General features: G+C 44.4%; 1 protein-coding gene across 8 annotated transcripts in view; it reads right to left on the bottom strand.

The window, feature by feature from the left end:
- The window catches only part of RREB1 (ras responsive element binding protein 1), a 155,998-nt gene that overhangs the window by 65,833 nt on the left and 75,014 nt on the right, over positions 1-15,151 (bottom strand). For all 8 annotated transcript variants that reach the window (XR_006417129.1, XR_006417128.1, XM_044455581.1 and 5 more), the window contains 2 exons: positions 7,400-7,489; positions 4,866-5,029 (listed from right to left, as the gene is read on the bottom strand). Coding sequence is in view for 6 of the 8 variants with exons in the window: in XM_044455581.1 (XP_044311516.1) it covers positions 4,866-5,029; positions 7,400-7,489 (254 nt within the window). In the remaining 2 variants the exon portion in view is untranslated. The remainder of the gene's footprint in view (positions 1-4,865; positions 5,030-7,399; positions 7,490-15,151) is intronic.

Below are 15,151 nucleotides of genomic sequence, written 5' to 3'. Positions count from 1 at the left end.
ATTTTAGTATGCTGTCTAGATTTGCCATAGCTTTCCTCCCCAGGAGCAAGCATCTTTTAATTTCTTGGCTGCAGTCCCCGTCTGCAGTGATCTTGGAGCCCAGGAAAATATAATCTGTCACTACCTCCATTTCTTCCCCATCTATTTGCCAGGAAGTGAGAGGACCGGATGCCATCATCTTAGTTTTCTTAATGTTGAGTTTCAAGCCAACTTTTGTGCTCTCCTCCTTCACCCGCATCAAGAGGCTCTTTAGTTCCTCTTCACTTTCTGCCAAGAGAGTGGTATCATCTGCATATCTGAGGTTGTTGATATTTCTCCCAGCAATCTTAATTCCAACTGGTGATTCATCTTGCTTATGAGGATGCTGCTAGCCTTTTTGTCTTTCAAAATGCGAGACTCAAAATGTGAGTCTTTCAAAATGTGAGATTTCAAAATGTGACACACCTGAGCATATACTTTGTGGAACACACAAAAAGTCTCCATTGCTTTGGGGGAGGCAGACCACCAGATTGTATATTTTATCATCAAGCCATATTTTTCTGGAGGAGATTTGCTCCTCCTGCCCTTTCCTGACCCATCTTTCTCTTCTTCCATTTCACCATTATACCCACATATCAGTGAAATTTCAGAGAATAAAGTTTTCAATTTAAAATAAAAATATTCATGCTCAAGGGCTTTGCTACCAAGAGGCAAAGAAACATAATAAACTAAAAATGCTAATTTAAATAGAATATCAACATACATTTCAATTTGCACTGTATACCCAGTGGTACAGCATTTGGCTTGTTACGCAAAGAAAGCCCCCTCTTGGGAAAAGTGGCAGACTAAGGCACTGGCAAAATATGCAAAATATGGCAAAAATATAAAATTATGTAGGTTCTGTAAAATTCTGCTTTCAAAGGTCCCATTTGAAGAGCTGCCTGAGAACACTGCATTAGTATGAACTAACCAGTAGCTTAAATACCAGTTGAAAAGATTCACATCTCACTTCATATTGCTCACTGCACCTAGGACCAAACTTCCATTAAAAGTCACCTCCCTCTATGGGTGGGATGCAGGTGGCAAAGCAAAGGGCAGTCATGCCAGAGAACGAGGACGTTAACTCTTTTCCTCTGCTGTATTTTCTGGATTTAAATACCACCTACTTCCTAAAGAGAAGGTGAAGGCAAGCAGCAACTCTACAGTTCCAATGGAAAGCACAACAACAACATCAATAACAACAGCTTTTAAAAAGCAGCAGCAGCAACATGAACTCATCATGCATCTTGCATACCTACTTGGTCCAGAGAGGAAGTATTTTTGAGCACAGACCTTCCTTGCCATTTCTGTTTTTGCAGCTTGACCCAATACAAGTTCACTTGGAAGCACAACCCTTCCTTGTTCAATGGTGCTTACTCCCAAGGGTGTACACAGGACTGAACACTTATACAACTCCCAATTGCTTACAAAAATGTTTGTAGGTTGAGGCTCATGTTTCAATCAGTAACATATTCCAGGTATTGTGGAACAAATAATATAAAAAGAAGCAAGTCACAAATCAAGTTTGCTAACGGATGGCTTTTTGCTACAATCTATTGCACCAATTGGTGGCCCAGTGAGAAACAAAATATGGTTCAGAGGTTTATTAGATCTAACTCATCCGTCAGCAAAACAATGCTTAAAGTAGATTAAATAAAATTCTTATCCTTGTACCAAATAAATCTGCAGACACAAGCGAATGAAATATTCCCATCCAATGTATAGCATGTCCTGTCACCAAATGACACACAAGTTTCCTTAGGTTTTTAAAATTACTATTACTGCTACTCTAGATACATAAAACAATAATTACAACTTTGGGCCAAAGTACAGAATACTATCCAAATATGAACTACCAACAGCTTTCATTTAACATATACATGAGTTTATTAGGAATGATGTACCCTAATCCATCCATCAAACCTGCCCCCTCATTTCTAATCAAGCTGCCATGCGATTTACTCAGAAGCATAATGCTGCCATTTGCTTTAATAGAAAAATCAATGTAATCATAGTAGAGATGGAAGGAGCCAGAAGGCCATGAGGTCACCAAGTTATACCATCCCACTCAGATGACTGTCCAGTTGCATCTTGAATGCCTTCAGTGTGGGAGAGCCCACAACCTCCCTAAGTCACTGGTTTCATTGTCATACTGCTCTCACAGTTAAGAACTTTTCTCCTGGTATCTAGCCAGAATCTGGCTTGCTGTAACTTGAGCCTGTTATTCTATGTCCTGCACTCTGGGCTGACCAAGAAGATCTTGTCCTCCTCCTTTGTAACAGACTTTCAGGTACTTGAAGAGTGCTATCATATGTCCCAACAGACTTCTCTTCTTGAGGCTAAACATGCTCAGTTCTTTCAATTGTTGCTCAGCTTTGTTTCTAGTCCCCGGATCATCCTTGTTGCACCCCTCTGAATCCTTTTCAGCTTGTCTGCATCCTTCTTAAACTATTGTTTCCAAAACTGCACACAGTCCTCCAGATGAGGCCTAACAAGAGCTGTGTACATCATGGGATTTGGAAGTGATACTTCTATTAATGCAGCCTAAAAGGACATTTGCCCTTCTTGCAGCCTCATCACCTTCTTGACTCATATTCAGCTTGTGAATTACAAACAATTGCAAGTTCCTTTTCACTTGCAGTATAGTTGAACTGAGTACTTCCCACCTTGTAACAATGCATTTGGTTTCTTTTTCCTAGTTGTACAACTTGGCATTTGTTCCAATAGAATTTCATTCTGTTCTTTTCAGCCCAGCACTCCAACCTATCAAAATCACCTTGAATCTAAAATCCAGGTTCATGCTTGGCTACACCTGGCTTTTGCTTCCTTTAGAATCAATAATTCAAGTGTGACATGGTCACTTCCGCCCTGATTCCCGTAACTGTCACTTGGTTCACTAGGTCTCCTTCGTTGGTTAGAATTAAGTCAAACCGTTCCTCTAGTTTCTTCCTCTACTTTCTGTTGGAGGAAGTTATCAGCAACACGTTAGGACTCTCTTGGAGAGGCTATGTTTGGCAGTACAGAGCCCATATATGTGATGTACAGAGACCACAAAGAAGAAATGGTCTCCCAACAGATATCTGGTAAATTGAAGTCCCCCATAATGATAACATCCTCCTCCTTGAAACACTGGTAAATGCTTTGCAAAAGTTTCATCCTCATCTTCTCCTTGACTCAGTGATTGGCAATAAACTCCAATCACTCTGTTCCTTTTATTCCTTGCTTCATTTATATTAATCCAGATAAGCTTCTCCTCCAGTATTTCCATGCAGAGATATGTTTCTTTGATGTATGGCACGACTCCACCTCCCTTTCTGTCCCTTCTGTTCTTCTTGAACAGATTATATACTTCAACATCAGAGTCATCCCTCCAAGTTTCAGTTACACCTATCAGGTCATATTCACCCACATGTATTTAGAGTCAAGTTCATGTTGTTTGTTTCCTATACTCTGGGCATTAGTAAGCAGGTATAGAAGACCAGAGCTTTATACTCTAGCGTTCTTCCTGCATTTTTTGGAAGACCACTATTGGGCACTGTTAGAGCTGCTCTCTCTGTTGTGGCACATAGACCTTTGTCCATTCTTATGCCCAGGTGTACTACTCCCTCCCCTAGAGGATTCAGTTTAAAGCTCTCCTGATAAACTTCTTCATGTTGCGGCCAAACATCACCTCTCCAATCCTTGTAAGGTGCAACTCATTCCTTTCCAGCAGTCCATCTTCCTGGAAGTGTAGCCTGTGGTCCCAGAATCCAAATATCTCATGTTGGCACCACCTTTGCAGCCAGAAATTCTCTTTGAAATTGTTTCTTTTCCTTGTCTATTACTTTTCCAAGATTGGAACAGTTTGCAGAGAAAGCTATTTGGGCCTCAAATGTTTGACTTTCCTCCCTAAAGCTTCAGAGTTAGATGTGACCTCTTCAAGGTCCTCTTGGCAGTGTAATTTGTTCCCATACATATAAAAAGGAAGGAATACGTGTCAGTGGGCTGTATGAGCCTTGGCAATCTTTCAGTTATATCACTAATCTGTCTTCCAAAAGATTAATAAGATGCAACCTGATGAGTGTGTTGTTATAGAATTAGATTGTTTTCTTTTCATGCCGCTGCTAAGGAAGTGAAGTACTAAAGGTATTGGGATTAATTTTAAAAAGAGAAAAAAATACACTAGGAACTGCATTCAGAGGTATTTAGGATAATGTGGCACATGCAGATAAAACCTGTATGTAAATTCATATTTATAGAAAATGAAACATTCTTGCAGTATATTCTTTTCTCCTTCTGTCTTAAACTTGATGGAATTATCTGGAATGCTGTGCAACATTCAAAGCAAAGAAGCAGGACATGAACTGAACTTTTCATTGTGGGTGGTGAGCTTTCTACTCTCATTTTTAAAAACATCTCATTGAACATGATCCATATTTTGGTTACCAGCAATTCTCAAATGATAAAATGGGAAGCCCCAATTTGTGTTTGAGTGCTCTGTGGCAATGGATGTTGTACAGAAGATGATTAGGCCCAAGAGGTAAGTTCTGAAGAACCAACAGCTGTCTCCCAAATAAAACACTTGCAGAAATACTGATACCAGGGTATTCACTGGAGATTTGGGCCTCAAGCTACAGCATTAAATAAATGACCATGAGTACAGTAAGGAATGTCCACGCCATTGCTTCCAACAAAAGGACCTATTAAAGCTACCTATCATGCTTTTCAGGAAGCTACTGCCAGAAGACTGACTACATACACCAAAAAGGGGCCCTGGATTACAACTCTGTACTTGAATAGTACATGCAGTAAACAGCCTCTCAAACACACATACATGCTTACCAATCTGTTTCCACCCTGGCTCTCACCTGTGCATGTTTCCATTGGTGGTGAAGGATTGATCGCATACCGAACATTTATAAGGCCTTTCACCAGAATGCACCAGCATGTGGCGATCGAGGGAGCTTGCAGAGCTCAGAGACTTTCCACAGATGCTGCAGGAATGGTCTGTCCCTCCTGTGTCAGTGTTGTGCTAAAGAAAACAACAGATTTTTTTGGTTTGTTTTAAGCTCTTCAGGTGCAGCATCAAGAACATGCCAGTCCGCTCCAACCACCACCACCACCATCAGAATTCAAATAGTATGTGCTATGTTACACAAACACTGTTAGTTCTCCAGTTGTGGTTCAGCCTAATAATCAAGAATACTGAAGCTCAAATACTTAAGAGAAAAGGCAAAGACTACAGTGGTGGAAACAGACTAAACATGTGAAAGGCCAGAACACTAAGAACAACAATTCTCACTTGCCTTATGAGTAGCATGAAGAGTATTAAATGCTTCATGAAGCCTTCAACAAAATATGAAATTGGGAGGACAACCAGAAATTAAATGGGAATGCACTGTAATGCCTTCTTCATTCTGAAAATATCAGGCCTCAAAAAGAACTTTATGGAGCATCTCTAGTCCACACGGTATGAAATTTCCCTGGTAGTCCCCCAGGAGGACCATTTTACTTTGAAACAAGGTGAATGCTCCCTGCTCTCCTTGTCTAAGTTAAAAGTACTGCTTTTTTGCTGTTTGCATGCCTCTAACTTTCACCAGCACAATCCATAACCAACAGCAGAAGACAAGGATGCAGTGACTTAACCCCAGTTAGCTGCCTATCCTGTTCTAATTCAACCACTCAAGGACAGTGGGACATTTCATGCATAGTTGTGAGCCATCTCAACAAGGGCCTTGGGAGTGCACAAGGGCAGGAGGTACAGTTTGAGAAAACATCTTTGGGAGAGGGCTTCACCTGTCATGATCATCATGACTTGCACAAGTTGCAGGTGCTCCAAATTGCTTGTTTTTTAAAGGCTGCCAGGGTCACACAAGTCACAAAAAATGTCCATACATCCTCCACATGCACCTACCAGTTTTTGCTACCAAGGCTTTGGTAAGTGTGGCTTGGCACTGGCAACCACACACTCCTGAAAAGTTGCTTTAGAATCACAGAGTTGAAAGGGGCCATAAAGGACACCAGGTTCAACCCCCTGCTGCTGCAGGACACTGATTCACACCATCCCTGGCTGTCCAGCTTCTTTCTGAAAGTCTCTAGTGTGGGAGAGTCCACCACTTCTCTGGGCAGTTGGTTCCACTGTTGCGTTGCTCTGACAGTGAGGAAACTTTTCCTGATATATAGCCTGATCTAGGTTGTCACAACTTGAGTTGATTATTCCATGTCCTGCACTGTAGTATCAGCAAAAAGAGATCTTGACCTTCTTTTTGACAGCCTTTAAGGTACTTACAGAGGGATATCATGTCCCTCTCAGTCTTCTCAATGCAGAGCATGCCCAGCTCTCTTACTCTCTCCTCATAGGGCAGTGTTTCCAAACACTGGAACATTTTTAATGCCCTCCTCTGGAGCCTCAGAGACCCCCAGTTAAATCAATTGCTTCAAGGCAACCACAGAAGAGGTTCCTATCCAGTCTTTGTAGAAATAGTTCCCAAGCAAGCCAAGAACCTCTGCTTTCTTCCATGCTCAAACTGTAGTAAATGTTCTTTCACCCTCCTCTTTATGGGACATCTGAGATCATTTAAAAGAATACTATCATGAAAACTGCTACCAGGTCCCACTTCAGGCTTAACCTTCTTCCTAACCTAGACTTTCCTTAATACCTACTTGTGACTCTTACATTCACTGAATTCCATAATCAGCTGACCTGTGCATCACAATCCCATTCTCTTTGTACCCTTTGAGAAACCCAATTTGTTCAGAACAGATGCAGGGCAGGGCAGGATGATCTAGCAACAGCCATGGTTGTAGGGCCTGAAATTGCCTCATGCCGTAACGACCACCAAAGTGTTGTCCACTGCAAAGCTGGAAAGAAATCTAGGTTCTGTGACTTCAAGGATGGGTGGGGAGATGCCTAAGATTATGACTACTACTGTCCTCCCCCCCCCACCCCCTAAACAAACCTGCTGTGAGTTCTGAATATCTGGCTGTCCCAGGGGACAATGCAATGCAACAAAGTATCACTGCATGGGGGATCCTCACAAGAAAAGGATGTTTGATCCTATCTCCATGCTTTCCCAAACATCAGAGAAAGTTTTGTGCATGCTTCAGCCCTCATATAAACAGTAAAACAAACAATTGTCCCAGTCCCATAAGAAATCAGAGCAACTTTCTAAACTTTTCTAAGATTCTCTGACAACAGTATACTAAAAGGGGAAAAGGATTTAAACAAGGGTAGAAGATTGCAAGGACAAAAAATATGAAACAGTATCATTTGCAACATAAATGTAGTTCAGGCTGTGGGGAGGCATAAGCCAATCATAATGTATAGGTTTACTATACATTGTGATTGATTTCCAAAGCAGAAAGGCATCCTCAATAGGAAGTTTAAAAATTAGCAATTTACCTGACGAATATGCATAGTCAGCTGATGTTGAGTAGTGCAAATCTTTTCACACAGAGGGCAGATATAGGAAGACTTGTCATCTTTTGTTTCCTGTTTTTTAAAAACAAATACATGCAAAATTAATTTTAAACTTTAAAATCCAAACAACTAGACATAGATCACATTTTGCAAAGATATAACATTTTATCTTCTTGACATTCATGCAAACACCATAAAAAGTATTATTCTAGACAAGGCAACTCCTAGTCCAGCTGCCTGATTTGCACAGTAGCCAAGAAGTTATCCCAATGGGAACAGTAGGTCCCAAATAGGTCGTGGGTGCAATAGCTCCTTCCACTCATGTGTGCCAGTAAACGAGGTCATCCAAGCTGGCAGTCATTCACTACATCTTGTGGTGGCAAATTCTATAGTTTGCTGTGTGGAAAAACACCTTCATTTGATCAATCCTGAATCTGCCACCACTCGGCATGATTGGGTGACCCTGAATAATATAAGAGCAGCAAAAATGCTTCTCCATACCATACATAATGCTCTCTCTTAAGCTTTCATTAGCTTGAACCTGACCATGTAACACACCTGGCCTCAGTTTTCCCATCAATAAAAACAAGAACAGCAACTATAGAAATTCATCATAGCAATTATAAGGGTGAACAAGATAACAAAAATAGTTTTCATGGTTCATCTGGGAATGGAACACTTTGATTTTCACATCAGTTTGTCTGCTGAAGAACTCTAACTTATCACAGAAGAGTGCGTGAAGACTTGCAGGTGAATTCAGCACATGTAGGGTATCACAGGTGGGATGGAGTTAGAACAAACCCAATGCTCTTCACAACTGTGCATTGCAAGGGAAAGGCAGGTTGCTTACCTGTAACTGTCGTTCTTTGAGTGGCCATCTTTGCATTCACACATATGGGGTGCTGTGCCTGCGCAATGCCTAAAGCCAGAAAGATTGCAAAGCTTAACAGTTTTTGGTGGGAACTCTGCTCCTCTCCCCGCTAACAATATAAATGGAGTGGAGTGCCCGCCATTTTCCCAGTCTACTGGAGACCAGACGTTTGCCCCCTTGTCGGAGCGAGAGATACTGTAGGGCAATTTTACAGGACCATAAGTACAAAGAAAAGAAACATGGAACCGGAAGAGTACCCACTCACCGACACCAAGCGGGGCTGGCGGGTGGGTTCTGTGAATGCACAGATGGCCACTCCAAGAACGACAGTTACAGGTGAGCGACCTGCCTTTCTTCGTCGTGGCCTCTGTGCATCACACATGTGGGTGACTAGCAAGCTTACCAGACCCGGAGGCGGGCGGTGTCGTCACTGAAGGACAGCAGAAAGGACTGCCCGGCCAAAGGAGCAATCGTGTCTGGCATGCACATCAAGGCAGTAATGCCTGGCAAAGGTGCAAGGAGTAGTCCATGTGGCAGCCTTGCAGATGTCTTGGATCAAAATCCCAACAGCGAAGACAGAGGAGGCTGCTACCGCTCTTGCAGAATCCCCCCTAGGCATGATGGGTAAATCAAGCTTGGCAAATTGGTACACCAGTTCGACTGTTTGTACAACCCATTTCGAAAACTTCTGTGAACTCATGGGGGAACCTCTGTCATAATCCGAATATTTTACAAAGAGGTGGTTAGATTTACGGGAGGATTCCATACGAAATCTGTGAAAAGCAAGGCAATGATGAACATCGAGGGAATGTAAGAACCGTTCAATCGGAGTAGAGGGCGATGGAAAAAAGGAAGGTAAGACAATGTCCTGGTTGATATGGAATGGTGTCACGACTTTGGGTAAAAACGCCTTATCAGTGCGGAGAACAGCCTTTTCTTTATGAAAGTTCAGGTAGGGAGGGTCCACCCTAAGTGTGCAAAGTTCACTAGCCCTTCTGGCAGAAGTGACAGCCACGAGGAAGGCAGTCTTCCAAGATAGGAGACGTAAGTCAGTAGTTGCCAGGGGCTCAAAGGGAGTTCTGGTGAGTGCTTGAAGGACCACCAAGAGGCTCCAGGTAGGAATGACCAGATGAATTGGCAGTTGAAGGTTCTGCAGTCCCTTGAGGAACCTACGAATGATGGCTTGGGAAAATACCGAAGAGCCCTGCACTTGACCACGGTAGTGGGAAATTGCTGCTGTGTGAACCTTGATCGAGGAGGGTTTAAGTCCCGACTGATGGAGTGACAAGAGAAATTGGAGGATGTTTTTGACAGAAGCTGAGGAAGCAGTAAATGAATTCGATTATGCAAAAGATGAGAATTGTCTCGAATTCGCCGCTAAGTTCGCCGAGTTGCCGGTCTTAGGGCAGATTGAAGAATGTACTGGATTTCGGGATGGAGAGCTCTCGGATCTGATTTAGAGTCTATCAGGCCCGAGAGAACGGGTGTCGTATTGGGACAATGTGTGGTGACTATGGCAGACCTTGGTTCTGTCGGTAGCGAATGGACCTGGTGGTTCACCGGATGAGCCATGCAGTTAGACCAAGTGAGGAAAGGTCTGGATGGCAAACAGCTCCGTCCTATTATGTTATTAGATGAGGTATGAGCGGCAGCCGGAGAAAAGTGTTGCCGGATAGATAGAGGAGAGTGGAGAACCATGGCTGGCGGGGCCACCAAAGCGTGACCAGAATCCCCGTAGCGTTGTCGTGGACAATCCTGGAAATGACTTTTGTTATGAGTGGGACTGGAGGGAAGGTGTAGAAGAACATGTTGGACCAAGGGATCATCAAGTCATCTCCTGTCAATCCCAGACCGATGTCGGCACGAGAGCAGTACATTTCGCAGATCCTGTTCATGTGAGTGGCGAACAAGTCTATGTCCAGATAGCCCCAGTGTGAAAAAGGCGACGGCAAGTCGGACGATCCAGTTCCCATTCGTGGGTCGTTGACATTTGTCTGCTCAAGATAACGACCTCCTCATTGTCGGTACCGGCCAGGTGGACTGCAAGAGAGTTATGTCTCTAGGAATGCATCGCCAGATGGGCCAGGGGGGTGGGCTTCGTTCCGCCCTGCTTGTTTATATAAAACACAGCGACAACGTTGTCAGAGGCAACCTGTACGTGTTGCTGGAGAGTGTCCTCAAACGAACGAAGTGCTTTGAAGACCACCAGGAGCTCGAGATAATTGATGGGCCTGGTGGACTCCCGTTGGTCCCAGGTGCCCTGTGTTCGAAGGCTGGCGCACAGGGCTCCCCACCCGGTCAGGGATGCGTCAGTATAGAGGGTCAGAGTTGGATGCTGCAGACAGAATGGGACACCCAGAGTCAGATTGTGTTGAACAGTCCACAATGATAAAGTCCAGAGGACAGAAGCCAGAAGGTGAAGAAGTCTGTGGGGCAAGTCTTGTTGTGGCTGAAACATTTTATTGAAGTATAACTGGAGTGGTCTCATCCGTAGCCTGGTGTGGGAGACTGTGGCGACTGAGGAGGTCATGTGACCGTGGAGCTTCTGGATCGAGAGTGCTGAAACAGTTCTGTTCATTTGGATTTGACGGATCCAGGAGCACAGATTGTCCTGTGAGCTTGGTGAAAGAAAGGCTCTCACCAGTGTGGAATCAAGAAGCGCTCCAATGAAATTGATGACCTGTGAGGGAACAAGGCACGATTTCTCATGGTTAATGCCAAGTCCCAAATTGTCCAGAAGAGTACAAGTAAGTCTCAGCGCTGATAGGAGGCTTTCCTGGGACAGGGAAACTATCAGCCAGTCATCCAGGTAGGGATACACTTGAATCCCTTGGAGCCGAAGATGTGCACACACCAGAGCCATACATTTGGTGAAAACCCGGGGGGCAGTAGTTAGTCCAAACGGGAGGACATTGAATTTAAACAGGTCAGAACTGACAGTAAAACGCAGAAGACACCTTTGGGATGGATGAATGGCAATATGAAATTCTCTCAGGTCCAGAGAAGTGAACCAATTCTCTCTCCTAAGCAACAGAAGGATATTTAGAAGGGTGGTCATCCGAAACTTTTTGGTTTTGATGAACCTATTGATGTCGCGTAAGTTCAGAATCGGACAAAGACCACCATCCCACTTCGGGACAGTAAAATATCTAGAATAGAATACGTGGATCCCCTCAGAGCGCATAAGCTGTCGAATCGCTCCTTTACGAAGCAGTTGTTGAACTTCGTCAACAAGAACTGATGATTGAGGTGTAAATCGGATTGGTCCCAATGGGGGTATGGTAACGAACTCAATTCTGTATCCGTGGTGAATAATGGATAAAACCCACCGATCAGATGTGATGGACTCCCATATGGGGAGTCGACTTTGTAGTCAATCCCCAAAAGTGAGAGGGGAGGGTGGGTTAAGGAAGAGAGGTTCATTCATCCCGTCAACGCTGGTGTTTGTCTGAGTGGGAACAATGGCGGTTTTGTGGGAAGCGCTGTTGTTGCTGCTTCTGACGTTGCTGACGGGGCTGAAACTGTTGACGAGGTGGAAATTGGGAGTATGGCTGTTATCTATTAGACAGACGGGACCAAAACAACTTACATTGGGATTGGTTTGGGACCTCCATCTGACGAGTAGTCATCTTCGACTCATGTATGGACTTCATTTTATGGTCAGTCCATGCATGGAATAGACCTGAGCCGTCAAAAGGCATCTCCTCAATCCGGCGTTTGGTCTCCTCGGGGAAGTTGCAACTCCGAAGCCAGGCATTGAGACGGAGGGAGACAGCACTAACTAGAGCCCTGAAGTTGGAGTTGACACAGTGACTTGCTGTAGTGAGCTGTTGAACTGTCACCTGCATGGCCTCCTTAATGAATATACAAGCCAGATCTTTTTGCTGGTCCGGGAGAGAAGCAGTAATGTTATCTAGCTTCTGCATCAAAAATATTGATACCGAGCAAGCATGGCTTCGTAGTTTGAGATGCGGAGGCCAAGTCCTGTAGCGGTGTAGATCCGGTGAGCCAACATGTCGATCTTGCAGCCCTCCTTGTCACGGGGTGTAGTATGGCCCCTCGACTCGCGGTCCTGGGACGACTCCACAGCTATAGAGTTCGGCCTCGGATGACACAGAAGGAATGGAATATCCTGCTCCCGGACTCGATACATAGCCTCGTACCGACGTGAGGTAGGTTGAGGCTGGTTCGGAAGGTTCCAGGGTTCCATCATCACCTGTCGAAGAGTCGTGATTAAGGGAAGGATGATGGCAGTTGATTGCTCTTCTTTGACAATGTTACAGAACTTATCAGTACTCGGATTGATGCGGTGTTGGGCTTCGATCTCAAGTGACCTGGCAAGTCTTGCCATCAGTTCCTCAAAGGTCACGTAGGGTTCTTCTGGCGAGTTGGGACCCAGTGTTGAGATCATGGCGTCCGGCAAATTCGACACCACCTCAGAGACATCTGATTCCGAATCATAGTGCGGCGGACAGCTCGAAGAAGAATCAACCGGCAAGCTGGGACGCCTAGACCTCGTTGGCCATGAGGTGGATGGAGCCTCTCTCGGTACTGGGGAGAGAGTATGATCCCATACTGACGGGTAATAGCTGCACGATGGATAGTTATCCCAGGGCTCGTGATGAGGCCTCCTATGGTGCGGTTGTTCCCATTCCTCCAAGGGATGACTAAAGGTGCGGTGGTAACACACATGCTGAGGTTCTGCTCTCGGGGAAGGCTCAGGCAAAGGCAAAGGAGACGGAGAGTGAGCCACTGGGGGAGAGTCGCATATCTCCCCGTCAGAAATCGATCCTTGCAACAGAACGTCAGGTTGTTGGGGAGACGACTGGATCGAGCGCACAACTCGTCTCGGAGACCCAGGTGGGGTCGCCTGCATGGCCATTTGCAGGGCTGGACCTGTTGGTGTCGGTACCGTGGTGGCCATCGGAACCGATGGAACTGAGGAGCCTGAATCACGATGTCTCGGGTGATCGGGCTTCTAGGCTTATGGGTCAGTTTGTCTGTTTTGTCCTTTTTGGGCTTCTTATGGCCTGAGGACTTCTCAGATGCCCCATGCTTCCTCTTCTCTTTCTGTTTGTGAAGAGGAGAGAATCACTGGGCTTCCAGCACAGGAGCACCATCAGTCGATGGGCGGGGTGGAGGAGCAGTGGAAGCAGAGACTAAAGCAGATTTGGCAGCCAGTTGGTCCGACTGCAGGAGGGCCTGGTCCCACAGGAGTTTTCGCGGGTGATTCTCCCGGTTCTTTTGTGCCTGCTTTGTAAAGGCCTGGCAATGGCCGCATTTGTCAGTTCTGTGGCCCTCTACGAGGCAGAGGAGACACAGATCGTGCGGGTCAGTCAGTGACATTTTAGACCCGCACCGGGAGCACTTGCGGAAAGCCGCATGCTGCGCCATCAAGGAATAACAGAGGACAGAAAGCAGGTAGGAGGAGGAAAAAGGGGTAATATTTTTTGAGGTTTTTTTTTTTTTTAAACAGGGAAGAGTAAGTAAAAGAGAACTTCAAACAGGGAAGGGAAAAACTTAGAATCGTACAACTAAAAACTAACAACAAGTAGAGGAATAAGATCTAAAGAGTAAGTACGAATGAAGAGGCGAAAGGCTGGAGGCACAGCGAACGGAGGTCGCAAGAAGACTGGGAAAATGGTGGGCACTCCACTCCATTTATATTGTTAGGGGGGAGGGGAGTGGAGTTCCCACCAAAAACGGTTAAGCTTTGCAATCTTTCCAGCCTTAGGCACTGCGCAGGCACAGCACCTCATATGTGAGATGCAAAGAGGCCACAACGAAGGTCAGTATCGTGAGGCAAGCTGTCTCTCAGACAAGCCATGAATCATTCCTGATCCTCCAATAACTTTCTGAGGAACCTCAACTAAAAATTACACCAAGAGAGGAAAGTTTATACACTCCAAAATTTGTTGTTCAGTGCTGTCAGGTCACCTCTGACTTTTGGCAACCCGTAAGTCAGAGGATGAAAGCACTCCAAAATGTCGCATCCATGGCAGCTCTGCTTAACTGTTCTAAATACAAAGATGTGGCTTCTTTTCCATCTCACACTTGGCCTTCCTCTTCTTCTTCTGCCTTGGAATTTCCCTAGCATGATTATCTTCTCCAGAGGGTCCTGCCTTCTCATGATGTCCAAAGTATGACAGCCTCACATTTTGTCATTTTTGCTTCTAGGGAAAGTCCTGGCTTGAACTCCAAATATTAGCGACAGGATATGCTATAAAATGAGCAGCAAAACCAAGATTCCCAAAAGTATATTACAAGACTGTAAAAGGAGGAGAGCTCCCTTAGCTAGTTGAAAAGCTGGCAATTTTGCAACTTTTTCAGTTTCAATTGGGCCAGGATGTGTGTTCTCAGAGCACTCTTATAAATAGAATTAAAGCCTCGTGAGAATAACAGACATTTGCCACTACTACCCTGCTCCTTAAGTGAACATTTTGCTTGAAGCGATTGGAAAATTTGTTGGTGTACAGAATAACAACTTCTTCTTTTCTGAACTCCATAGATTGCTGAATAACAGACAGATAAATTTGTGGGTTTGAATCTATAGGTTGTACTTATTTATTTATTTATTATTTTATTTATTTAAGATATTTGTATGCCGTCCTTTGCAAGAGCCTCAAGATGGCTTACAAAAATAAAATACATATACATAAAACTTTAAAATCCCTTGGCAACTTCATTCTACTTTATTTTACATATACATTTCTTCTTTTTGTACTCTGTTTAAGAAAATAAAATTAAAAAACAGAAGTGTACATTTTGCATCACATCTGCATGACAACTCCACAGCAAGACTCCACTCAGCCATGTTAGAAGTAAAAAACGTGTTACACCTACCTGAGAACCAAACTCACTTC

The sequence above is a fragment of the Varanus komodoensis genome, unplaced genomic scaffold, assembly GCF_004798865.1.
Source record: "Varanus komodoensis strain SLA01 unplaced genomic scaffold, ASM479886v1 scaffold8, whole genome shotgun sequence".
Lineage (NCBI taxonomy): Eukaryota > Metazoa > Chordata > Lepidosauria > Squamata > Varanidae > Varanus > Varanus komodoensis.
The sequence above is the reverse complement of the archived record's forward strand: the minus strand, read 5'-3'. Positions and strand labels throughout refer to the sequence as shown.